General features: G+C 40.4%; 2 protein-coding genes across 2 annotated transcripts; one reads left to right on the top strand and one right to left on the bottom strand.

Moving 5' to 3' along the window:
- Positions 1-14,159: 14,159 nt before the first annotated feature.
- Positions 14,160-21,460, bottom strand: abhd14a (abhydrolase domain containing 14A). The gene is made up of 5 exons (XM_039015252.1): positions 21,359-21,460; positions 20,673-20,955; positions 20,255-20,370; positions 19,460-19,695; positions 14,160-16,017 (listed from the first exon to the last, which is right to left on the bottom strand). Exons 2-5 carry the CDS (start codon positions 20,933-20,935, stop codon positions 15,835-15,837), a joined length of 798 nt encoding a protein of 265 aa, XP_038871180.1. The 5' UTR covers positions 20,936-20,955; positions 21,359-21,460; the 3' UTR covers positions 14,160-15,834.
- Positions 21,461-21,713: 253 nt separating this feature from the next.
- On the top strand, positions 21,714-27,211 carry LOC120065373 (zinc finger protein 43-like). Its single transcript, XM_039016316.1, has 3 exons — positions 21,714-21,987; positions 22,449-22,661; positions 22,781-27,211. The coding sequence occupies exons 2-3, from the start codon at positions 22,463-22,465 to the stop codon at positions 25,540-25,542; spliced, it is 2,961 nt and encodes a 986-aa protein (XP_038872244.1). The 5' UTR covers positions 21,714-21,987; positions 22,449-22,462; the 3' UTR covers positions 25,543-27,211.
- The last annotated feature ends 708 nt before the right edge of the window (positions 27,212-27,919 follow it).

The raw sequence follows: 27,919 nt of genomic DNA, 5'->3' as shown, positions 1-27,919 counted from the left end.
CTCACATGACGAACCACAGATCTCAGGAACAGTTCACAAAGAAAGACTTTTACTTGAGAGAGGAGTATCCCATAGCCAGATAGCATTAGCTATAAATTATCATTCAGTTTGGTCTCTTAGATGAGGTTCTACTTCTCGTTCTTGGTACTTCACATTACCAAAACATTACCTCATCCAATGGCTTATATCAATTGTCAATTCTAGATACTCCCATCTCAAATACACCCCCTCTTCTCCCCACTCCTGGAGAAGCTCACTAAGGGGAGTGAACCTCTAGGTCATATACTATGAAAGATAAGTTCAACATCAGAGGGGTGGTATAATGGTTCCAGACACTGCCATACTCCTCCCCCCAATGGGAAAAGGAGGGTATGACTGGAGAACAGACATAGTGGAGCCCTTCACATGGTTTCACAGATGATTCACCTATGAAAGACAATGTTCAAACCTTATTTATCTATGTTACCTAACTAATTCTGATTCAGCTACGACAGGTGTCATTTGGAACTCAGACAAAGGTTAAAAAGGTGCATAGTGCTAATAAATGTCATACACTACCGTTCAAAAGTTTGGGGTTACTTAGAAATGTCCTTGTTTTTGAAAGAAAAGCACATTTTTCATCCATTAAAATAACATCAAATTGATCAGAAATACAGTGTAGACATTGTTACTGTTGTAAATGACTATGGTAGCTGGAAAAGGCTGATTTTTTTTATGGAATATCTACAAAGGCGTACAGATGCCCATTATCAGCAACCATCACTCCTGTGTTCCAATGGCACGTTGTGTTAGCTAATCCAAGTTTATTATTTTAAAAGGCTAATTGATCATTAGAAAACCCTTTTGCAATTATGTTAGCACAGCTGAAAACTGTTGTTCTAATTAAAGAAGCAATAAAACTGGCCTTCTTTAGACTAGTTGATTATCTGGAGCATCAGCGTGTGTGGGTTCAATTACAGGCTCAAAATGGCCAGAAACAAAGAACTTTCTTCTGAAACTCGTCAGTCTATTCTTGTTCTGAGAAATGAAAGCTATTCTGTGAGAAATTGCCAAGAAACTGAAGATCTCGTACAACACTGTGTACTACTCCCTTCACAGAACAGCGCAAACTGGCTTTAACCAGAATAGAAAGAGGAGTGGGAGGCCCTGATGCACAACTGAGCAAGAGGAAAAGTACATCAGAGTGTCTAGTCTGAGAAACAGACGCCTCACAAGTCCTCAACTGGCAGCTTCATTAAATAGTGCCCGCAAAACACCAGTCTCAACGTCAACAGCGAAGACTCCAGGATGTTGGCCTTCTAGGAATAGTTGCAAAGAAAAAGCCATATGTCAGAATGGCCAATAAAAAGAAAAGATGGGCAAAAGAACACAGACACTGGACATAGAAACTCTGCCTAGAAGTCCCCTCTTCACGGCAACACAGACATTATTATTATTTTTTCAAGCGGCCGACGCAATTTTCGAGTGTCTGCCCCAGATAGTTTCCTTAGAGATGATGAAAATAATTACCAAGATGTCCTTGATCAGATTGAGGAGTATGTAGACTATATTTACTGTGTTGATAAAGCAAATCTGGTGTGTTTGAAAATAAGGGCTTTTTGTTGATAATGAGTTGATAACGTATTGTCGAAAGCACGACGGCAATATTATTTCCTGTGTCGATAGGGGAGTAGGCTAGCGTACAATAATAACGTAATTTGATGTGCTACTATTATTTTCTTCATGGTGAATTAAATTGTAAATTAAAATATACACAGGTGGTACTGTAGGATATATACATATTTTACATTGTAATACACAAAGTAGATGTCCTAACCGACTTTCCAAAACTATAGTTTGTTAACAAGAAATGTATGGAGTGGTTGAAAAATTAGTTTTAACTCGTTTTTACTCCAACCTAAGTGTATGTAAACTTCCGACTTCAACTCTATATTGCAATGGTGGTTGCGTGGTTTTCTGTAAAAAAACAAACATTGGCCGTATGTTATCCCGTGTGCGTATATATACTTGGATGTGTAGTGTCAGTGTTTGTTGCTGCCATGTCATCCCTAAGTTTGCTGATCTTGCCAATGAAAAAGTCATTAATAAAAGTAGTTGGTAATATCAGTTGGCTTTGTGATGAATGAGCCATCTGATTCAATGAATGATCCAACATTTTATCCAAAATGTAATTGAAGGTGCCTCAAAGCTGTTTACTATCATTCTTTATATAATGTATCTTTGTTTCATAGTATAGTTTATTTTTATTTAGTTTAGTCACATGATTTCTTAATTTGCAGTATGTTTGCCAATCAGTTGGGCTGCCAGACTTATTTGCCATACCTTGCCTCATCCCTCTCAACCATACCATTTTTAAATTCCTCATCAATCTAAGGGGATTTAACAGTTTTTACAGGCATTTTCTTAATGGGTGCATGCTTATTAGTAGCTGGAATAAGCAATTTCATAAATGTGTCAAGTGCAGCGCCTGGTTGCTCCTCATTACACACTGTAGACCAGCAAATATTCTTTACATCATCAACATATGATTCACTACAAAACATATGAATCACTACAAAAAAAGTATATACAATGTTCAGTAAACAGTTGCGGCTTCCGTCCGTACAGCAGACAATACAGTGGTTGCTCAACTAAAAGTTTTGTGATTATGCTGCGGGATTTAGAGGTAATTTGTGGTTTAGTACGGAACCCTGCGTCACCACTTCATTGCTCCAGACCAGCGCAAGGGGGAGTTAGAGCACTGATTAGGCTTTTGGGTCCCAAGGTGCTTATTTTTTTGTTTCTACTCGTCACTATTACTTACTAAAACTGGTGTTACACTAAGGTTTTTATTTTAAGAGAAACTAAAATGTTAAATTATATTCCATGATATTCTTAAAATATATGTGTTGACTGAATTTAAGCAGGTGATGTCTGCTAAATAATCAAGTTGATGGCGCAGTCAAATAGCCGCGGCACCTACATAAAGCTGAGGGACTCACTCATTCATGACTTTGGATCAAAATAAGTACCAACATTCTTCCTGAGTCTTTAATAAATAAATGTTTAGGTTATCCTGACCTGGACACCGTGTATTATAATAGCCCATTATGGGCAGGACAATAGACTCTTGCCAACACCTCTTTGTATTTTGATACTTTGTGCAAGGCAATTGATCAGCATAAAACATTTTGTGGATGGGTCCTCCTGAGGGCGCAGCGGTCCAAGAGACTGCATCGTAGTGCAAACTGTGGTGCTACAGATGCTGTTTCGATACCCGTGCCTACCGGGAGACCCATGAGGTGACGGTGGGCTTTTGGTTTCTCTTCCTTTAAAAACAGAAATAAATAATTCTAAATAACAAACTTGCTTTATTTACACATTAGTAAGAATGTCTCACCCCATGTTCAAGAATGGCCTTTTTCCTCGCTCACTTTAGGTTATTTGAAAATGAAATCATCTCCAAAATATCGTTATTTTTTAAACAAAGCGATTCTTATTATTAATAATTAATTGAGAATTATATAAAAGCCCCTTAGATATTCTCACACATCAGATTTGCCCTAACAAAAAATCCTTCAATCCTCCAAATCTAATTTTTGGTGGAGAGTCACATCATTGAAAATATATTTTTTGATATACTGTAGGCCTACCGTTGGCGACATGAGTCTCACTAGTGTTGAGTAATGTGCTGTTAAAAGTGGTGTAGGCGATAAGAGAATTTTGTTCTCCAGGTTCATAACCCAATTTAATTATATTACTCAGTCTGCAAACCAGAATTTGTAAGATCCTGGTCGAATGAAACAGACGGAGGCCCAGCTAAATAGTCAAAAAGGTTTATTTACGGGAACGTTCTAAAGTCAAGAATACAAAACAATTAATTTTATACTGACTTCTCACGCCCACACATTCACACAACCATACGCACACACATACACATACACACACACAGACGCACACACATGTCCTGCTACCCAGCCGACAGAGATTAGTGACCTTGTCCTTGAGACATACTCCCTGTTCTCTCCCAAATCTCTAGTCAGGTCGGCACCAAGCTCAGACAGTCTGTGTTTATAATACCATACAGACATATTGTCTTTACCCTAATTCTGACTAGGACTACACATTTAGCAGTAGCTAATGGGGATCCATAATAAATACAAATACATGATGTCTTCTATTACCAACCACCCTCCAACTTTTCATAACATCATCTACAACCACTGTTATTGTCATGTTGTCATTATCTGCTGAGAAAGTTATTGATCTATCATACTGGGCACATAATGTGAGATAGCTAAAAACACTACCACTGCAAACACTCAGAACAAAAAGAGCAGCAGGGCCTGGACTTTGCAGTCTCCCTCTTCGAGTCCCCCTTCCGAGACTGACTGCCTGTTGAGAACAAGTGACAGGCAGAACCTCCCACCCACACAGCACCCACCTCTTTTCTATTCCACACGTCATAATTCAGTATTTCAGTCTATGATTGCCATGTGAGTGTACCAAAAAAATATCAACGTTTATATATTTAAATCTTAAATATTGCCAGGTTGGTTTTCACAGCTGTTTCACAAGGTGTTCATTATTGTAAATTGTAACGTATCCCTTGATGGTATTTGTTAGTTCAACATTATTCATTGTATCCTAGGACCTACAGTAAATATATATTCAACCACAAGGGTGCACTAATGAGCTCTGATTTTTTTTCAATCATAATAGAGGACTACGATAAGATAAGAGACGGCCAACTTAAAATAACAACAATCCAGACAAGCCAATGTATGAATCAAATGTATTTGCATATGAATGGAGTGGAAATTAGCTGACTTTGTGATCTGTATGGTAAGTAACATTAATGTGTGTGGGGGTGGTTCGAAACAATTTCTTTGGTGTATTACCGCGATGCCTGTTTATTCATAAAAGCAGAATAGCACTTTAATAATCGGCTGATGTAAAAAGGGCGTTATAAATCAATTTGATTAATTTGATTGAAGATAGTAAATATCATTATCACAATGGTTAGCCTATGCAAATTAATAGGAAAACATTAAAAGCTTATTAATAGGACTACATTTAGCCTAATTGGGAACAAATATAACATGGGAAAAAGTCAAAGGATCCTAGTCAGGCTATTGTTTGTCAAATCCAGATTAAATATAGGTCTTCATGTGTGTCAAATCTGCAGGCAATTGTGGGCTAAATCATTGACAAATATAGCTAAAATGTTCAGGTTTCATCAAGATCTGTGATCAAAACAGGTTAGGGTGTTTTCGGTTCCGTTTAGATCATTGTGAGATCATTGTGAGACAAAACTGCACCCTTTAGAGTGGCCTTTTATTGTCCGCAGCATAAGGTGCACCTGTGTAACGATCATGCTGTTTAATCAGCTTCTTGATATGCCTCAACTGGAATGCACTGCAACCGAACTGCACTGAAATGAATAGCCTGATTCAATGCCATTCTCCTGAATAAAAAAGTGTTCCTGTTAAGCTGTTTGGTCTATGGATAGACCCAATACCACAGGAGGTTGGTGGCACCTTGAGTGGGGAGGACGGGCTCGTGGTAATGGCTGGAGTGGAATAGGTGGAATGGTGTCAAATGCATCAAACGGGTCATGTTTCGGAGGATGCATGACTCGACCTTCGCCTCTCCCGAGCCCATTGCAGCAATGAGACAAGATCGTAATCACGGAATTGGGGAGAAAAAAAGAGGTAAAAAAATGTAAATATAAAGTGAATGTTTTCATAAGCCTATAGGTCTACCAAGAAACCATGTTGAGGCTGAGCAAGACCTTCGATAGACTAGTAGACTTCGATAGACTAGTAGACTATATAATCTAGACCATTGTGTTTTCCAAGGCTAAGCAAACAAGGGGTAGCATATGCTTTTTGCCCATCTCTATAACAAGTGTTAAGCCTATATCCTCACATACCTCAATTCAAGGCCTGCTTTTAACCATAAGAAATTTCCACAGAAATGTATAGTCTAAGGATTGCATGGTGACAGTGATTGTGTCTGTTAAACCAGTAAACTGGGAATTCTGGGAAAAAATCTGTGATTTTCAGGCAAGAGAAAGATGCCCAGTAGTCTTGAACACATTGAAGTCGGAAGTCAGAGATTGCCTAGTTCCGAGTTGTTTTGAATGTGCCACTAGAGACCTAGGCTACCTCTTATTTCTGAATAGGGCTACCTCCAACAAAGAAGCCCTTGTGTCCATATTGATTGGAGAAATAGGCATATCTACACTGTAATGGTGGCTGCAATATTAACTAGCCTAATAATTGTTGTATTGAGGTGATATGCCTATTTTAGCTAATCGACAAATGAAATTGATTAGATTACTCTGGCAATTAAAAATATTTTTTTACTAAATCAAGTACATGTGGACGTCATGTAGACGTTTGTAAGATGTTCATTGTGACACATTTAATAATAAACTTAACCGACACTTAAACTAACACGTGACGCGTGTACACAATGTGAAAAAATTATGTACACGTAGATGTCATGTAGACGTTTTTAATAAACCTACACGCAAACTGACACGATACCCGAAGTGAACACTATGTCTACATGATGTGTACATGTCACGTGAAATGAACGTGATGTGAACGCGTCAGCAGTTTGATCCCTCAGAAAAAAACTTGTCTCAATTGACAGCCCATGTTAATTCATGGTGGTAATTTATGGAGCTAGGAAGACGTTAGGTGTCTTGGTGAGAGGTATCAGTAGCTTCACGAGGCTTAATTCTGGCATGTATCACCCCCCATACTCAAACCCCTGCGGCCTTCCCCACCACTCACTCTCAGCAACAGCCTGCTTCACTGCCTGATAGTCAGCAGCAGGTCGCAGTGAAATATATATATTTTTAAGGGTCTGCTGACTTGGAACAGAGTACGTATGACCATGTTAGAGCCACATATTTCCCTCAGGTTACACAGACCCACAAAGAATACGATTTTTTTTAATATATTTTTTTAATAAACTCCCATATCTATTGGGTGAAATACCACAGTTTGCAATCACAGCAGCAAGATTGGTGACCTGTTGCCATAAGAAAAGGGCAACCAGTGAAGAAGAAACACAATTGTGAATACAACCCATATTTATGTTTATTTATTTTCCCTTTTGTACTTTCACTATTTGCACATCATTACAACACTGTATATAGACATATGACATTTGAAATGTCTTTATTCTTTTGGAAGTGTAATGTTTACTGTTTTTTTATTGTTTATTTCACTTTTGTTTATTATCTATTTCACTTGCTTTGGCAATGTAAACATGTTTCCCATACCAATAAAGCCAAATCAAATTGTATTGGTCACATACACATGGTTAGCAGATGTTATTGGGAGTGTAGCGAAATGCTTGTTCTTCTAGTTTCGACAGTGCAGTAATATCTAACAAGGAATCTAACAATTCCACAACAACTACCTAATACACACAAATCTAAGTAAAGGGATGGAATAAGAATATATACATATAAATATATGGATGAGCAATGGCAGAGCGGCATAGACAAGATGCAATAGATGGTATAAAATACAGTATATACATATGAGATGAGTAATGCAAGATATATAAACATTATTAGTCTCTAGTGATTTATTAAAGTGGCCAATGATTTCAAGTCTATGTAGGCAGCAGCCTCTCTGTGTTAGTGATGGCTGTTTAACAGTCTGATGGCCTTGAGATAGAAGTTGTTTTTCAGTCTCTCTGTCCCAGCTTTGATGCACCTGTACTGACCTCGCCTTCTGGATGGTAGCGGGGTGAACAGGCAGTGGCTTGATACGTATATAATGACCGAGATGGTAATTTCTCATGATTCGCTGACCTCAGGACAGGAAGCAGCAGGAGAGAGAAAAGAGCGGTTAAATTCGACAACCACCTAAAAGGAAGCGATTCTCAAACCTTCCATAACAAAGACATCACCTACAGAGAGATGAACCTGGAGAAGAGTCCCCTAAGCAAGCTCGTCCAGGGCTCTGTTCACAAACAGACCCCACAGAGCCCCAGGACAGCAACACAATTAGCTTCTTATGGCTGCAGGGGCAGTATTGAGTAGCTTGGATGAAAGGTGCACAGAGGTGCCCATATTAAACAGCCTGCTCCTTAGTCCCAGTTGCTAATATATGCATATTATTATTCATATTGGATAGAAAACACTCTGAAGTTTCTAAAACTGTTTGAATTATGTCTGTGAGTATAACAGAACTCATATGGCAGGCAAAAACCTGAGAAGTTCCACTTCCTGTTTGAATTGTTTCTGAGGTGTCAGAACCATGCTCTCAATTGAAATGACAGCGAGGTATAGATGAGTTTTCACTTCCTACGGCTTCCACTAGATGTCAATAGTCAACAGAAATTTGTCTGATGACTCTAATGTGAAGGGGGGCCGAAGGAGACAGGAATGAGTAATCACTTCCACGGGCTGATCACGCATTCACCATGCGCCTTCACATGAGTAAGACGTCCGTTCCATCGCTCTTCTGAAGTCAATTTAATTTTCCGGTTGGAACGGTATTCAAGATGTATGTTAACAACATTCTAAAGATTGATTCAGTACATCGTTTGACATGTTTCTACTGACTGTTACGGAACTTTTGGACATTTCGTCACGTTATAGTGGAGGCGCTTTCTGACTTTAGAATTGTTTATTGTGATTCCTAGGACTGCATTCTGATGAAGTTCATCAAAGGTAAGGAAACATTTATGATGTATTTTCTGGTTTCTGTTGAGTCCAACATGGCGGCTAATTTGGCTATTGTTCTGAGCTCCGTCTCAGATTATTGCATGATTTGCTTTTTCCGTAAAGTTTTTTTGAAATCTGACACAGCGGTTGCATTAAGGAGAGGTATATCTATAATTACATGTGTATAACTTGTATTATCATCTACATTTATGATGAGTATTTCTGTTGAAACGATGTGGCTATGCACTATCACTGGATGTTTTTGGAACTAGTGAATCTAACGCGCCAATGTAAACACTGATTTTTTGTTATAAATATGAACTTTATCAAACAAAACATGCATGTATTGTGTAACATGAAGTCCTATGAGTGTCATCTGATGAAGATAATCAAAGGTTAGTGATTCATTTTATCTCTATTTCTGCTTTTTCTGACTGCTATCTTTCGCTGGATAAATGGCTGTGCCTGTTTGTGGTTTGATGGTGACCTAACATAATTCAGTTTTAGTGCTTTCGCTGAAAAGCATATTTGAAATCGGACACTTTGGTGGGATTAACAACAAGAATACCTTTAAAATGATATAAGACACATGTATGTTTGAATTTTAATTATGAGATTTGTTTTTTAAATTTGGCGCCCTGCACTTTATCTGGCTGCTGTCATATCGATCCCGGTAGCGGGATGCAGCCATAAGAAGTTAGACCCAACCAAATCATGAGAAAACAAAAAGATAATTACTTGACACATTGAAAAGAATTAACAAAAAAAACAGAGCAAACTAGAATTCTACTTGGCCCTAAACAGAGAGTACACAGTGGCAGAACACCTGACCACTGTAACTGACCCAAACATAAGGAAAGCTTTGACTATGTACAGACTCAGTGAGCATAGCCTTGCTATTGAGAAAGGCAGCGGTAGGCGGACCTGGCTCTCAAGAGAAGACTGGCTATGTGCACACTGCCCAGACAATTAGGTCAAAACTGAGCTGCATTTCTTAGCCTCCTGCCAAATATATGACAATATTAGAGACACATTACCCTCAGATTACACAGATCCACAAAGAATTCGAAAACAAACCCAATTTTGATAAACTCCAATATCTACTGGGTGAAATACCACAGTGTGCCATCACAGCAGCAATATTTGTGACCTGTTGCCACAAGAAAAGGGCAACCAGTTAAGAACAAACGCCATTGTAAATACAACCCATATTTATGTTTATTTTCCCTTTTGTACTTTCACTATTTTGCACATCATTACAACACTGTATGTATAAACTCAGAAAAAAAAGGAAATGTCCTCTCAGGGTCTATTGCGTTTATTTTCAGCAAACTTAACATGTGTAAATATTTGTATGAACATAACAAGATTCAACACCAGACATAAACTGAACAAGTTCCACAGACATGTGACTAACAGAAATTGAATAATGTGTCCCTGAACAAAGGGGGGGGGTCAAAATCAAAAGTAACAATATCTGGTGTGGCCACCAGCTGCATTAAGTACTGCAGTGCATCTCCTCCCCTGGACTGGACCAGATTTGCCAGTTCTTGCTGTGAGATGTTACCCCACTCTTCCACCAAGGCACCTGCAAGTTCCCGGACATTTCCGGGGGGAATGGCTCTAGCCTTCACCATCTATTCCAACAGGTCCCAGACGTGCTCAATGGGATTGAGATCTGGGCTCTTCGCTGGCCATGGCAGAACACTGACATTCCTGTCTTGCAGGAAATCACGCACAGAAGGAGCAGTATGGCTGGTGGCATTGTCATGCTGGAGGGTCATGTCAGGATGAGCCTGCAGGAAGGGTACCACATGAGGGAGGAGGATGTCTTCCATGTAACGCACAGTGTTGAGATTGCCTGCAATGACATCAAGCTCAGTCCCATGATGCTGTGACACACCGCCCCAGACCATGACGGACCCTCCACCTCCAAATCGATCCCGCTCCATAGTACAGGTCTCGGTGTAACGCTCATTCCTTTGATGATAAACGTGAATCCGACCATCACCCCTGGTGAGACAAAACCACGACTCGTCAGTGAAGAGCACTTTTTGCCAGTCCTGTCTGGTCCAGCGACGGTGGATTTGTGCCCGTTGTTGCCAGGGATGTCTGGTGAGGACCTGCCTTACAACAGGCCTCCAAGCCCTCAGTCCAGCCTCTCTCAGCCTATTGCGGACAGTCTGAGCATTGATGGAGGGATTGTGCGTTCCTGGTGTAACTGGGGCAGTTGTTGTTGCCATCCTGTACCTGTCCCGCAGGTGTGATGTTCAGATGTACCGATCCTGTGCAGGTGTTGTTACACGTGGTCTGCCACAGCGAGGACGATCAGCTGTCCGTCCTGTCTCCCTGTAGCGCTGTATTAGGTGTCTCACAGTACGGACATTGCAATTTATTGCCCTGTCACCATCTGCAGTCCTCATGCCTCCTTGCAGCATGCCTAAGGCACGTTCACACAGATGAGCAGGGAACATGGGCATCTTTCTTTTGGTGTTTATCAGAGTCAGTAGAAAGGCCTCTTTAGTGTCCTAAGTTTTCATAACTGTGACCTTAATTGCCTACCGTCTGTAAGCTGTTAGTGTCTTAACGACCGTTCCACAGGTAAATGTTCATTAATTGTTAATGGTTCATTGAACAAGCATGGGAAACAGTGTTTAAACCCTTTACAATGAAGATCTGTGAAGTTATTTGGATATTTACAAATTATCTTTGAAAGACAGGGTCCTGAAAAAGGGACGTTTCTTTTTTTGCTCAGTTTACATAATGACATTTGAAATATCTTTGTAGCTCCCTCCAGTAACCACGAGCACAACCATTCCTTGATTTTAACTGGCGGCTTTATTCTGTAGATTTAGTCAGAATTATCACCTTCCGTGAGAACTATAAAGTAAATGAAAATACAGTTAAGCACACTCTTACAACCTCCTTATCTTACGAGTGACTTATTAGCTTGGTATAACTCTGAAGTGCTTACATACATAAACAGTTTTGCCGGCGCTATAACAGTATCAGATTAAACACATGAATAAAGGAAAAATACCTCATTGGCTGCTTATTACAGAAGGGAGGAAATCAAACTTCACACTTATTATTCCTGGCATGAATTCACACTTCATTCTTAATTATTATAACTTTACCATCCTAACATACATGCTTCAACCTTTACGAACTACACCCGATGACATGAAAACTTAGCTAACACAGCGCGGGATTGCCTTCCCTCCAAAAGTGTGTTGCTACAATAAGGATCCCCGTTACAACAGTTATTAGCTACGTAGTTCCGCTTGTCTTATCATTTCCCCCACACAGCGAACACGTAAACAATTCAAACAAAAAACAACGACATAACCAGTAAGTATAACTGTCAGTTACAGTCTTTATTATTTTGGAACACTGTGAGTGTAATGTTTACTGTTCATTTTTATTGTTTATTTCACTTTTGTGTATTATCTACTTCACTTGCTTTGGCAATATTAACATACGTTTCCCATGCCAATAAAGCCCTTGAAAATAGAGGCGAGATCACGTGGGACCATTCTAGCCAATGAGAAGGCAGGTATCGTGTCTCCCTGAAGAAGGCAGTGATGCCGAAACGTTGGTGATTTACCCAATAAATTACTGGGAGTTTATATATGGAGTGTGCGACTCTCTTTATTTTTATAGTGTATTCGCCGTTGGTCAGCACCTCCACACAAAATATGTTTTCTGGGTGTGCGCCAGCTTGTTTTTTTTATTTTGGTATCGTGTGACCAACAGGCACAACTCCGATATAAAATATTTTTTCTCCAAGTTGCCGGTTTGCCACGTGTGTATTTATATCATCCATTCGTAACAACCTAAACATCACGAAATGTATTTTCAATCAAATAAGCCTCACGTAACAAATAAGATGATCAAATTCCAAACTCGCATTGACCTCCATACAAAAACGACTTGCTTGGTGGGCGAAAATACAAGCAAAAACACCACTTACTTAAAAACCTCTACGGACCCCCCATCCCGGATCCGGGATCATCCTCATCAAAAAAGCTGACTAGCATAGCCTAGCCTAGCGCCACAGGGATATCATATAATATAATTTCATGAAATCACAAGTCCAATACAGCAAATGAAAGACAAACATCTTGTGAATCCAGCCAACATTTCAGATTTTTTAAATGTTTTACAGCGAAAACACAATATATATTTATGTTAGCTCACCACAATGCCATTTTTTCACCGGAAACATAGCTTTCACAAAACCCACAAATAGAGATAAAATTAATCACTAACCTTTGAACAACTTCATCAGATGACAGTCTTATAACATCATGTTATACAATACATTTATGTTTTGTTCGAAAATGTGCATATTTATAGCTACAAATCCTGGTTTTACATTGGTGCCATGATCATAAATGGCACCAAAACAGCCAGAATAATTACAGAGAGCAACGTGAAATACATAAATACTCATCATAAAACATTTATGAAAAATACATGTTGTACCGCAAATGAAAGATACACTTGTTCTTAATGCAACCGCTGTGTTAGATTTAAAAAAATAACTTTAGTACAAAGCACAGCATGCAATAATCTGAGACAGTGCCCAGCCATTCTCCGCCATGTTGGAGCCAACATATTCCACAAAAATACGAAATAACATCATAAATATTCTCTTACCTTTGATGATCTTCCATCAGAATGCAGTGCAAGGAGTCCTAGTTCCACAATAAATCGTTGTTTTGTTTTAGAATGTCCATTTCTTCTGTCGAATTAGCAACTTTGGCTAGCATGGTGGAGCGCACATGTCCATGAACGCTTGGCGCATGGAACGAAAAATTCCAAAAGTCATAATAAAAGTCGAATAAACTGGTCAAACTCAGTTGAAAATCCATCTTTATGATGTTTTTCTCATATGTATCCAATAACGTCCAAGACGGACCTGTCACTCCAAAAGCTCTCATTCGGTCTCACATCAAGCTAGACACCCCATTCAACATTCTACTGCCTGTTGCCATTTAGTGGAAGGCGTATGAAGTGCATACAGATCCATAAATATAAGGCAATTGAATAGGCAAGGCCTTACAGAGACCCATTTTCAGAATTTTCACTTCCTGTTTGGAAGTTTGCTGCCAAATGAGTTCTGTTTTACTCACAGATATAATTCAAACAGTTTTAGAAACTTCAGAGTGTTTTCTATCCAATAGTAATAATAATATGCATATCGTATGATCTAGAACAGAGGCCGTTTAATTTGGGCACGATTTTTCCCCAAAGTGAAAACAGCGCCCCCTATTAACAAGAGGTTTTAAAGAGACAGATTTTGGGCCGAGTTACACCTCTCGCTTCTCCTCTTCCTCTCTGCTTGGAACATTCGGCACAAAGGATGTGCAATCGATCTCCAAATCATAAATTTTTCTCAGACCAGTATAGTCTTTGTATATTTGCTTCACTGAGTATTTGTTGTAAATAGACAATAACTAAATACAGAACATATTTTCTGCAGTCTTTATTAAAGGAACTTAAGCGCAATAACAGCACAACTCAAAATACCTTTCATGATTGTTTAAGCCATTTAACTTGAGGCTTTAATTTGTTGTCCGATGAAACAAAATCACCTAATATGTACAAACTCATAATAACTTAAAATAGTGGTCATCCTCATAACATAGAAATGTAACGGAGTGTACTTTTCTGGTTGCAACAGCTTTCTCATTTAGTAAATACCTTAATCATGATCCTCCCCCCCCCCCCCCCCCACACACACACACACACTTCAGCAAGAAATTCAGAATGAACGTGAACATGCTTTAACAGGGAGCTGAAGTCTTATAAATAAATATCTTAATGTTATTGTTAGTCTTTATCCAAGTTTCTGTACCAGGAGATACAGCTGTGAATTGGCAACCATTGATTCTGTCTCCTCAACAAAAAAAACACGAGATTTTTTTTAAACTAATCTCACAATTTTCACAGGTAATTTCTCTAAACAGGGTCGTTCGTATTCACTATGAACCAAACAGAAGCAAAAGGGATGAAACAGGAAGGGACTACCTGAACTTTTCCAATAAGAAACACTTGTTTTTGTTTTCCGTTACAAAACACTTTGCTACAGTGTGCACGAATGAATACGACCCTGGTACTATCGCCTTAGATCTCCTTTTACCTCTTCAATCTCAACTCAACTAACTGATGTTGATCTTCATCATGGAACCAATAATGATGCCTGTAGAAAAAAAGTCAAGTCTTTGCTTCTAGTCGTTGAATTTGCATATATTCTGTTCTACATGCTCAACTCAGAGTAAACTTCTTTTAGAGTTGCTCTCGATTTGATGGGATGTCAACAAAAGCATCGCAATGTAAGCCACTCTACCAGGGTGGCTAGGGGCCTGGGGTAAGCCACTCTACCAGGGTGGCTAAGGGCCTGGGGTAAGCCACTCTACCAGGGTGGCTAAGGGCCTGGGGTAAGCCACTCTACCAGGGTGGCTAAGGGCCTGGGGTAAGCCACTCTACCAGGGTGGCTAAGGGCCTGGGGTAAGCCACTCTACCAGGGTGGCTAAGGGCCTGGGGTATGCCACTCTACCAGGGTGGCTAGGGGCCTGGAGTAAGCCACTCTACCAGGGTGGCTAAGGGCCTGGGGTAAGCCACTCTACCAGGGTGGCTAGGGGCCTGGAGTAAGCCACTCTACCAGGGTGGCTAAGGGCCTGGGGTAAGCCACTCTACCAGGGTGGCTAGGGGCCTGAAGTAAGCCACTCTACCAGGGTGGCTAAGGGCCTGGGGTAAGCCACTCTACCAGGGTGGCTAGGGGCCTGGGGTAAGCCACTCTACCAGGGTGGCTAGGGGCCTGAAGTAAGCCACTCTACCAGGGTGGCTAGGGGCCTGAAGTAAGCCACTCTACCAGGGTGGCTAGGGGCCTGGAGTAAGCCACTCTACCAGGGTGGCTAGGGGCCTGGAGTAAGCCACTCTACCAGGGTGGCTAGGGGCCTGGAGTAAGCCACTCTACCAGGATAACTAGGGGGCCCGGGGTAATTTGTAATATCAAAAGCAGCCTTTGCCCTATTATCCCAGAGGTCTACTTTCCCTTTGTCTTATTTGTGTATAATTTCTCCACTTCCACGCAAACACAATCCTGTTAATCTCTTTCCTTCCCTCTATCTATCTTCCTCCTCCCCCTCTCACTCCAGTTTGCTGAGAAAGTCCAACAGTGCTTGGTGGAACTCCCAAGGTTTGTCCATGTAGCAGGCATGGCGCGCCCCCTCCATCTTCAGGACTGAGTGGTGTGGGAGCTGCATGAGATTCTTGTGGGACTGGGCCCCCAGGTTGGTGTCCAGCGCTCCAAACACAATCAGAGTAGGAGTCTAAACAGGGACATAGGAGCAAGCAAGGATCAGGAAACAATATATCTGTTCAGGGCTGCAAAATTCTGGCCACTTTCCCAACATTTTCTAGAACTCCAGGTTGGATGATTCCTGGAATCAGGATGGAATAAGAAAGAAAATCGGAAACCCTCCAATCAGGAAAGTTTCCAGAATATTGCAACCCTACATTAGTGTTTTACTGTAAATTTGTGGACAGTATTACTACTCAGATTAAAGTAAAAATACATTTCAAAGGCTGTTCTTAACGTCTAAAAACAGATTCTGTCATTTGTGCAAATACATTACCGATACAGGTCACTACAAATACCTAGGTGTCTGGTTAGACTGTAAACTCTCCTTCCAGACTCACATTAAGCATCTCCAATCCAAAATTAAATCTAGAATCGGCTTCCAATTTCGCAACAAAGCATCCTTCACTCATGCTGCCAAACATACCCTCGTAAAACTGACCATCCTACCGATCCTCGACTTCGGCAATGTCATTTACAAAATAGCCTCCAACACTCTACTCAACAAATTGGATGCAGTCTATCACAGTGCCATCCGTTTTGTCACCAAAGCCCCTTATACCACCCACCACTGCAACCTGTACACTCTCGTTGGCTGGCCCTCGCTTCATACTCGTCGCCAAACCCACTGGCTCCAGGTCATCTACAGGTCTCTGCTAGGTAAAGCCCCGCCTTATCGCAGCTCACTGGTCACCAAAGCAGCACCCACCCGCAGCACGCACTCCAGCAGGTATATCTCACTGGTCACCCCCAAAGCCAATTCTTCCTTTGGCCGCCTTTCCTTCCAGTTCTCTGCTGCCAATGACTGGAACGAACTGCAAAAATCACTGAAGCTGGAGACTCACATCTCCCTCACTAGCTTAAAGCACCAGCTGTCAGAGCAGCTCACAGATCACTGCACCTGTACATAGCCCATCTGTAAATAGCCCATCCAACTACCTCATCCCCATACTGTATTTATTTATCTTGCTCCTTTGCACCACAGTATCTCTACTTGCACATTCATCTTCTGCACATCTACCATTCCAGTGTTTAATTGCTATATTGTAGATACTTTGCCACCATGGCCTATTTATTGCCTTACCTCCCTTATCCTACCTCATTTGCATACACTCTATATAGACTTTTTCTACTGTATTATTGACTGTATGTTTGTTTATTCCATATGTAACTCTGTGTTGTATGTGTCGAACTGCTTTGCTTTATCTTGGCCAAGTCGTAGTTGCAAATGAGAACTTGTTCTCAACTAGTCTACCTGGTTAAATAAAGGTGAAAAAAAATATAAAAAAATATTCTGCTCCCTGGTGGTTATTTTGCATGGCTGCACAACATTTCAAACCAGTCAGGGACATTTTTTATGTAAACAAAACCTGTAAATATCCTTATCAGAAAAATTTAGCTGATTTATTACTGATAGACGCTCTGAGTAATTTAATTTAATTGTGAATAGAGTTAAAACACACCAACTATGATTGTGTGTGAGCCCAGTCAGGGATAACCTTAAACCAATCACGGACTTCCACTGATCTAAGACGACAAGACCTGCTGTTATTGGTGTATTTCTCTTGCCAAGAGAACCATTTAGCTGTGCCCAAGACCATTGTCAGATACTAACTAGTTAAGAGTGACTATATACAGTAACCCTTACAAAGTAAACAAAATGTGCCTTCAGAAAGTATTCAGACCCCTTGACCTGTTCCACATTTTTTTTGTTACAGCCGAATTTAAAATGGATTAAATATAGATTTTTTTTGGTCACTCATTACCCCATAATGTCAAAGTGGAATTATGTTTTTCTTTTTACAAATTAATAAAACATAAAAAGCTGAAATGTCTTGAGTCAATTAGTATTCAACCCCTTTGTTATGGCAAGTTTAAATAAATTCAGGGGTAAAATGGGCTTAACAAGTCACATAATAAGTTGCATAGACTCACTATGTGCAATAATAGTTTTTAACATGGTTTTTGAATGCCTACCTCAACTCTGTACCCCACACATACAATTATCTGTAAGGTCCCTCAGTGAATTTAAAACACAGATTCAACCACAAAGGCGAGGGAGGTTTTCCAATGCCTTGCAAAGAAGGGCACGGCACCTATTGGTAGATGGGTAAAAAAAAAAAGAATATCCCTTTGAACATGGTGATGTTATTGATTACACTTTGAATGGTATATCAATACACCCAGTCACACTAAGGATACAGTCATCCTTCCTAACTCAGTTGCCCGGAGATGAAGGAAATTGCTCAGAAATTTCACCATGAAGCCAATGGTGACTTAAAAATAGTTAGAGTTTAATGGCTTTGATAGGAGAAAAACTGAGGATGGATCAACAACAATGTAGTTACTCCACAATACTAACCTAGTTGACAGAGGGAAAAGAAGAAAGCCTTTACAGAATACAAAATATTCCAAAACATACATCCTCTTTGCAACAAGGCAATAAAGTAATACAGCAAAAAATGTGGCAAAAATAATTCACTTTTTGTCCTGACTACAAAGTGTTAAGTTTGGGGCAAATCCAATACAACACATTACTGAGTTCCACTCTCCATATTTTCAAGCATAGTGGTGGCTGCATCATGTTATAAGTATGCTTGTAATCATTAAGGACTGGGGAGTTTTTAGGATAAAAAATAAATGGGAATGGAGCTAAGCACAGGTAAAATCTTAGAGGAAAACCTAGATCAGTCTGCTTTCCACCAGACACTGGGAGATTAATTCACCTTTCAGCAGAACAATAACCTAAAACACAAGGCCAAATCTACACTGGAGTTGCTTACCAGGAGGAGAGTGGCCAGTTTTGACTTAAATATACTTGTAAATCCATGGCAAGACCTGAAAATGGATGTCTAGCAATGATCAACAACCAATTTGACAGAGCTTGAATCATTTTTTTTTTTTTCTAATGGGAAAATATTGCACAATCCATGTGTGAAAAGCTATTAAGAGACTTATCCTGAACAACTCACAGCTGTAATCGCTGTCAATGGTGCTTCAACAAAGTATTGACTCAGGGGTGTGAATACTTATGTAAATTACATATTTATGTATTTAATTTTCAATAAATTAGTACAAATTTAGAAAATATGTTTTCACTTTGGTTTATTGTGTGTAGATGGGTGAGAAAAAAAATATTTAATCAATTTTGAATTCAGGCTAACAACAAAATGTGGAATAGGTCAAGGGGTATGAATACTTTCTGAAGGCACTGTATGGCTTCAAGTAATCATTGCCATCTTTACGGTGGCATTTTCGCACTGCTTCCGCTGCTACTACTAGAAGCGTCCCACTGGAAGCTGGTTCACACCCCAAAAAAGTATCTAGTTCCACACAATTTCATCCAGTTCTTTGCTTTTATTAGGTTTATGTATCAGACTGAACTCCCAACCACCCAGAATTACAGCTCTCACCTGGATGCCCTGGTACTGCTGAGGGGTGTAGCTGCGGGTTCCTACTGGGGCTATGGGGATGAAGCCGTGCAGCTGGGCACTGTGTTTCATGAGGAAGGGGATGGAGTAGTGGCCGCTCATAGAGGGGCTGAGCAGCACCGCTGTCCTCACGCCCAAAGCCTCCATAAACCTCCCCAGAAGGTCCACCCGGTGCTGGTCTGTCTTCACAGCATCCGAGTCTGGAGAGTTCCCAAATCCTGGAGGGAGAAAAGAGAGCGAGAGAGAAGAGAAATAACTGAAAAAGCATTGTAAAATACCTTCTCCATCCCATTTTGGCATTTTGTGTGGGTGTAAAAAAAACATTTGTAGAATTCAATGAGAACCAAGGAACCTAACTTTATGTATGTAAGTTCAGTAATTATAGTGTTCCCTTCCAACTCCTTCACGCTGCCATTCCCAACAGTCGGGTCAGTGATGCTGTGCTACACAGTGAACAACACTGTGCAGCACATTAAACCACAGTTAAAGCTGAAATCTGCAGTAACATTTGTTATTGTTTCGTTGTTGAAACAGAGGAGAAGAGCATCCAGCATCGTGGTTAAAAAAATCATTACATACTGTTCTATCCTACGTGCAATGATGTCTGAGGGAAAAAACAGTGTTGGTTGTTTGAAGTAACTTCTTTTTTGTTGTAAAATCCCAAACAGATGTGGCAGTTTCACCATTAAGGATTCCAGCTTTAAGTGGGCTTCAACTGCATTTCAGCCAGTTAAACAACATAACATCCTCAGGCTTGAATGTTATTGTAGCTCGAACCTGGTAGGTCCACAGCCAAGGCCTGGTATCCGTTTGTGGCCAGCAAGGCCAGGGTGCCCAGTTCCTCCCAGGTTTTGGAAGAGAAAGCTTGGCCATGGAGAAGGACCACTTGCAGCCTGTATAGGAAAGACAACCAGGTGTTTAAGTCACTATTTAGTTCAGTCCTCCCTCACTACTGTAACGGTAATCCAGTGACCAACAATTGCACAGGGTAACCATAATTATTGAGTAACTACAGTGCTTATGCATCAACACATCTTTAGTTAAATCTGTTTACATGGGCTTGGGTTCTCTGCAATTCTTACTTTAAGCAGTTTCCAAATAAGAGGTTGCTGGGCTAGGCTAATTTGTATGAGGAGAGAGTTCAGTGTGTGGATGTCTGACCATTTTTATTGCTGCTGGAGGTGACTACCCTCACCTGGGCAGTATCTGCCTACCAGATCCATCGACCGGCAAAGCTTCCCTGAAGAAGAGTGGAGGGTCCCCGGGTAGCTGCCCTGTGCGTACGGACACGTTGATGGCAGGAGGCGGAGGAGGAGAGACAGCCACCAGGCCCATCCTCTGGACATCCAGCGAAGGCTCCATGCTGCCCTGACGAATGGACGGCAGTAGCAGGTACAACAGAACAGTGGCCAGCAACACCAGGCCCAGCACAACAAGACGGTTACGTAGAAAATTCATTTTAGCCAAAGATGGTTGATCTGGAGAGAATAACAGAGAATCGGGATTTAGTAAGAAGCCAACAAAATGTCCATAGGTAGTTTCTGATATACTAAAATATCCATAAAGAGGTGAGTATTTGCCTGTGGAGTACTCTATAATTAATGCTTCTATGACACTTGTATAATTTTGATGATTATGTTTAAAGCACTGAACATTATTATGATAACGTTAGTGGCTAGTAGTGCTGAACTGAATGGCAGCGAAGGTAGGACACGAAATAGTTCCAGTGTCAATACACCCATCCATGTGAAATTAAGCTAACGTTGTTAGCTACCTAGGTAACTAGCTAGCTAGCATGCATGATTTAAGCCTTCATCACGACAGTCATTCGTCCTGTGACACAAATTTCATATCTAACATAAAAATTATTTGAAAATATACCTCATAGATAGCTGGGTAACCGCAGTTGTTATTAGTCTATGACAGTAGCGAATGGATGCGTAGTGAAATCCTTTGCTATTTGCAGTGGCAGATATAAAGTGTGTTTCACATAAATAATTCCGGAAAATAACTATTACTATGCGTTGTTTTCATTCCAAGACAAATCCAGGTACTTGTAAAACATATACAATTAATGTAGCTCAGTATCAATTATGGAATAATGAACTACTAATTAACTATGACATCTACAAGATATTATAATGAAACGTTTTTCATTTAGATCAAATCTATCCATTAAATTGTTGATTCTAATCGAACACATTTGTGGGCTGCACAACAATATGGCGGGGTAAAAGCCAGGTTATGACTAGACGGGATGCAGCTTTTGTCAAATTAACATCATATTTGACTTTTCGCAGCAAGTTATGATAATTTACGAAACAGGTTAAGAGAATGAACGTAGCAGGTTAGGATAATTGTGTTAAGTTTATGACAAGAGTTATGGTTAGTGTTAGTAAAATGCAAAATAAATCAACTTTTGATGTTAATTTGACCAAAGCTGGATACCTTCTAGTCTTGACCGGGTAACCACGGCAGAAAAAGAACGGAGTGACTCGATGTTGTTTTAGGTTTGTATCTGGTAAATTTGTGAATTTATTAGGCATAGATATCGTGCTTTCTGTCTCTCTGCGGAAGTTTGTTATTTAGATGATTCCTCATCCTGAAAGTAGTCTATGGTAGAAAACCGAATCCATGGCTCGTTTTTTTTCCGCCAACATCCGCTAACTTTACCCACAGCTAGCTAGCTAACAGTCAATGGAAGTGATATCAACCGTGCAATGTAATTAATTTGTATCTCAAAATAATATTAAAGTAACTTCAAACCAAATAATTGAGTTAGTTTGGCCTTGACAGCGTTCAACTTTGAGATCCTCTAATAATATGCATTCTGCTTTGTTTTATCAATTGAAAAGTGCACGTCTTGTGTGCCTATCAACAATGAGAAGGGATTCTTTATCTAACATATTTAGAAAGATGTTTGTAGATTTATTTTTGTGTGTTTGTGTGCTTCTTTGGTGATACGTCTCAGAATAAGACGATAACATGGAGTCCATTGATTTGGAGAGGGAGGACCCTTCTAGCTCACTATCTGGATATGCCAATGGAGAGATAATGACCCTGGAGATCTCAGACGTCTCTCCAGACTTGCTTGTTCTCGAGGTAAAAGACAACCTACCTGAAAGTAACCATGGCAGCCTAGACATGGAGATGGATGCTGACTTTCATAATGATGATGGGCATGGTAAGAAAAGAACAAGGGTATTGGTTTGTGGGTTAGGCTAACTTGTTATTAACTGGATTGTTAACTGTGAGGTCAAAATAATTTAAATGTTGTACTTGTTGCCTCTGTCTTTTGTAAAGGTTTTGCGAATGTGGAACTCCAGTTCTTTCCATGTGATGCCTGCGAAGCCTCCTTCACTAGTGAACCAGAGCTGGAGCAGCACTTCATAAGCTCTCATTCAATATGTGATGTAGCAAGTGAGAGAGGAAGACCAAAAGCCAAGTCAATGGAAACAGGTGTCTCACCCCTGCACACCTGCATGACTTGTGGGAAGGTGTTCAAATACCTAACTTCATTTCAAAAACATGAGGAAACTCATATCAAAGCCCTGCACACCTGCAAGACTTGTGGGAAGGAGTTTAAATACCTAACTTCATTCACAAAGCACCAGGCCACTCACATTGTACCAAGACCGAGAGGAAATGGAAAGTCAATCATAGCAGTAGGCTTAAATGTCAATCAGAAAGTGAAAGGCCTTCACACCTGCAGGCACTGTGGTAAGGGGTTCAAATACCTAACTTCTTTCATAAAGCATGAGAAGACACACAGGATAACCAAAAAAAGCAGAAAAAAACAGAGGAACCCTTCAAGTTCTGAGATTATTGTACGTCTTGAAGGCAATAGGAAAGATGCCACAGAAACTTGTGTAAGGGCCATCAAGAAAAACAGGAAGAACAGCGACGATACTGAGGATCAGGATGCATGTATTCTAATATCTTCTGATGATGAACTAGCCAACACTGCAGAGCAGCAAACGCCTGACTCTAACCGTTCTCCTCCTTTTCCTTCTGACTCTAACCGTTCTCCTCCTTTTCCTTCTGACTCTAACCATTCTCCTCCTTTTCCTTCTGACTCTAACCATTCTCCTTTTCCTTCTGACTCTAACCGTTCTCCTCCTTTTCCTTCTGACTCTAACCGTTCTCCTCCTTTTCCTTCTGACTCTAACCGTTCTCCTCCTTTTCCTTCTGACTCTAACCGTTCTCCTCCTTTTCCTTCTGACTCTAACCGTTCTCCTCCTTTTCCGCCTGACTCTAACCGTTCTCCTCCTTTTCCGCCTGAGTCTAAACGTTCTCCTCCTTTTCCGCCTGACTCTAAACGTTCTCCTCCGTTTCCTTGTCTGGACTGTGGGAAGGTTTTTAAGTTTTTCAAATCTTACCAAAAACACCAGAAAAGACATGCTTGGGCACAGGGCAAAAGTGAAATAGTGCCTCCTAAACAGGAGCACGGAGCGCAAGTGAAACAACAGATTAGATGTCCAGTTTGTGGTAGAGCATTCAACAAGCTTAAAGCTTGCACCAAACACGAGAAAATGTATCATCGGGAAAATAACTTGCGTAAAAACACATTTGCTTTAACGTGCTGTGAATGTGATCGTCATTTTGAAAAGGCAGATATTTTCCAAAAGCATAAGTGCTTCCACCTGCGTAAGCATGTAAAGGCTTTCATAGAGGCAAGTAGGGTGAGCCAACAGGGGGATATTTTCTATTGTCAACTCTGTGTCCTAAAGGTTGCCAGTGGACTGGAGTTTGAGAATCATGCCAGGGAAATGCACCCAGACCAATACCGCAAAACCCTAAAAGCAGTAGGCAATGTCAGGACATGTATCATTAAAGACACCTTGAAAGGCTTGCCGACACAAAGGGATCTGGAGGCAACTGAAATAGACTTAAACACTGTAGGAGAGACAGAGGAAGATGTATCGAGACAATTTATTTGCAAAGATTGTGGGGACTGTTTCATATATCATGTTTCGTTTAATTTTTGTGGAAAATGTTTAAAGGATCGCAAAGACTCTAGGAGAATTCGGGAGAGCAACGTAAAAGCCTCCAAGCTGCATCACTGTGAAGAATGTGGCCTTGACTTTGGCCGAAAGGATCACCTAAAGCGCCACAGCTGTTCTCATTCTGGCAGTTCCTTTATCTGTTTTGATTGTGGCATTGGATTCAGGGATCCAGGAGAGTTGCGGACGCATGAAAAGACTCATCAGGTGAGAAACCACGTCTGCCAACTGTGTGAGAAGCGATGTGAACATCAAAAGGAACTGATGTTGCATCATGAAGTTTATCATCCAGGACCAGATGGTTATACATGCCACCAGTGTGGCAAGAAATTTAGTACTGGGGAAAAGCTGGGAAAACACAGAATGATCCATTCAGACAAAACTCCCCATGTTTGTTCATATTGCGGTACAAAGTTCAAGGGGCGAGAACATTTGAGACGGCATGAGAACCTGCACACCAATGAGAAACCTCACCTTAGTCATTGTTATGGAGATACATTTGGGCGACAGGAGGACTTAAAGACCCACCTCGGTAAAATGCACACAATGTTGAGGAGTTATCTTTGTAAGGCTTGTGGGACAACGTTCAAGGACCATAACTCTCTCCGAAGACATAGATATCACATTCACACAAAGGCAGGCAAGGTGTTCCAATGTGAGAAGTGTGGCCTAAGCTTCAGCCGGGCGGATCATCTGAAGCACCACAAGTACACACATTCTACTGAAAGGCCCTTCTCATGCTCAATGTGTTACAAAGTATTCCACATGGCAGAAAACCTCAAGAAGCATGAGCGAAATCATAGAAACAAGTGGTTGGAGTACCTCAACACCCGCCGCCACAATAACACACCCAAGCAGGAGAGCCATGTTTCTGAGAGCTCCAAGTGGAAACTGGGCTGGTCTGAAGCATCTGCCCTACTAAAGCTCATCCAGAGCCACTCCAAGCAGCAACATCATACCTGCTATGTTTGTAAAAATACTTTCAGAGGGCTTTACTATCTGAAAAGACACCGTCTACTAAACTGTCTTGGACAAAGGAGTAAAATTATGGATTCATTCTGATATGGAACTGTTCAATAACTCACTTTGGTGTTGATAATATGGGAGATTTAGAAGAGAAATGTAATTTAATTTTGTAGAACTTGTTGTATATTTGTATATAGTGAGCTGTGGTTTGGTATCTTGTATTGTCTGGTTATTTAAATGTTATTATAGACCCTCATAGCCATCACACCAGAGCCAGTGTTGCCAATATTAGACTGCTGTGCTATAGTAGGATTACATTAGGCACAGACGTCAGTTCAACATCTATTTTACATTTTTGTAAACTAACGTGAATTCAAAATGAAATCAACAAAACATTTCACCATGACATTGGATTTAGGTTCCAAGTTGGGTGAAAAAAATCCTGTACGTTGATTACTTTTTGCAAATATGATAATTTTCCCACGTAGATTCAACGTCGTCACCTTGTTTCCACGTCATTTCAACAAAGACATCTGTTGATTCAACCAGTTTTTGCCCAGTGGGATTGCTGAAAAAAAAAATCTCTTTCCTTTAAACTGGTACAGAAGAATGGAATGGTATACCAAACCTTATAAAATCCATCAGTTTTAAGAAACCTTAAGAGGAAATAAATGGTTTATGGGCAAAATGCTTTAAAACTACACAAGCTAAAAGAAAGATAATTGTATCAATGAACATTACTTGGTCATCTATTTTATTCCTTTTACTGTTTCCTCCCTATTGATGAGATGTATTTAAGATGTTATAATTAAGCAATAAAGCCCGACGAGGTGTTGTATATTGCCAAACTACCACGGCTAAAGGCTGTTCTTAGGCGCAACGCGGCGTGCCTTGATACAGCCCTTAGCCCTGGTATATTGGCCATATAAAGCAAACTCCTGATGTGCCTTAATTATATTATAAACTGGTTACCAATGTAATTAGAACAGTAAACAAGTAATTATGCATCATACCTGTGGTATATTTAAGCAATAAGGCCCGAGGGGGTGTGATATATGGCCAACATACCACGGCCAAGGGCTGTTCTTATGCACGACGCAACGCGGAGTTCCTGGATACAGTCCTTAGCTGTTGTATATTGGCAATATGCCACAAACCCCTGAGGTTACCAACATAATTACAATAGTAAAGAAGTAATTATGGGTCATATCCGTGGTATATTTAAGCAATAAGGCACCTCAGGGGTTTGTGGCATATGGCCAATATACCAGGGCTAAGGGCTGTATCCAGGCATGCCACGATGCGCCTAAGAAAAGCCCGTAGTCGTAGTATATTGGCCATATACCACCCCCATCTGGCCTTATTGCTTAAATATACCACGGCTTTCAGCCAGTCAACATCCAGGACACAAACTACCCGGTTTATAATCTTGTGTATATTTTGTTTTTGTGTATTCAAGGGGACCACAATGGAAATACGTTTTCAAATTTGTGGTTATATTGTGTTTAAAATGGTCAAGTTGTATCATGCATTTTAACAATGACAATTATAAAATCAAACAATGAATTTTGTTATCTTGTTTCCTGTATCGAATGCCCACTGAAGAATGTCTATAGGACCAGGCATACATATTCAAATATCCTTCAACATTTTGTTATTGAAGCAGTTAGGAAGCTTGCATGCATACTTTATAGTATATTCATACTCTTACCTCTTTTGTAACATTTTGGAAATGAACAATGAAACAGATGTTGATGACCAATAAAACAAAGAGATGGTGTAATAAAAAAACACTCTAAACTTTTTGTTCCAAAGTGTCCACATGGAGTGATCACAGAGCATCATTGTGGTCCAGGCTTGTATAATGACAGATTAGAGGATGGTATTGTGTTCATCTCTCACCATCCACACCTGGCGTTTCACAATGCCTTGGTTTTCTTCTCTTACATTTAACTCGTATTTATTTAAGACGGCTTCTCTTTCTAAACAATTCATACCATACAGTATACTCTCACATATACAAAAAAGCCTGTATAAGAAGGCAACGTTCACTGAAAAAGGTCAGAAGTATGGATTAACTGCTTAGCATCTGACCATAAGGCGCTACAGAGGGTAGTGCGTACGGCCCAGTACATCACTGGGGCCAAGCTTCCTGCCATCCAAGACCTATATAATAGGCGGTGTCAGAGGAAAGCCAATTAAATTGTCAGAGACTCCAGTCACCCAAGTCGTAGACTGTTTTCTCTGCTACCGCACAGCAAGCTGTACCGGAGCGCCAAGTCTAGGACCAAAAGGCTCCTCAGCAGCTTCTACCCCCAAGCCATAAGACTGCTGAACAATTAATCAAATGGCCACTGGACTATTTACATTGATCCCCCCTCCATTTGTTTTGTACACTGCTGCCAAATACATTTAAACTCAGTTTTTCACAATTCCTGACATTTAATCTTTGTAAAAATTCCCTGTCTTAGGT

The sequence above is a fragment of the Salvelinus namaycush genome, chromosome 20, assembly GCF_016432855.1.
Source record: "Salvelinus namaycush isolate Seneca chromosome 20, SaNama_1.0, whole genome shotgun sequence".
Classification (NCBI taxonomy): Eukaryota; Metazoa; Chordata; class Actinopteri; order Salmoniformes; family Salmonidae; genus Salvelinus; species Salvelinus namaycush.
This window is presented reverse-complemented; position numbering and strand designations above follow the sequence as displayed.

Excerpts from the sequence above, each read along its gene's own strand:
- abhd14a (XM_039015252.1), bottom strand. The coding sequence starts at position 20,935 with ATGAATTTTCTACGTAACCGTCTTGTTGTGCTGGGCCTGGTGTTGCTG. Across the intron at positions 20,371-20,672 it reads GGTAGGCAGATACTGCCCAG|GCTGCAAGTGGTCCTTCTCC; the intron begins GTGAGGGTAGTC and ends TTTCCTATACAG. Across the intron at positions 19,696-20,254 it reads CTTGGCTGTGGACCTACCAG|GATTTGGGAACTCTCCAGAC; the intron begins GTTCGAGCTACA and ends TTCTCCCTCCAG.
- LOC120065373 (XM_039016316.1), top strand. The coding sequence starts at position 22,463 with ATGGAGTCCATTGATTTGGAGAGGGAGGACCCTTCTAGCTCACTATCT. Across the intron at positions 22,662-22,780 it reads TCATAATGATGATGGGCATG|GTTTTGCGAATGTGGAACTC; the intron begins GTAAGAAAAGAA and ends TCTTTTGTAAAG.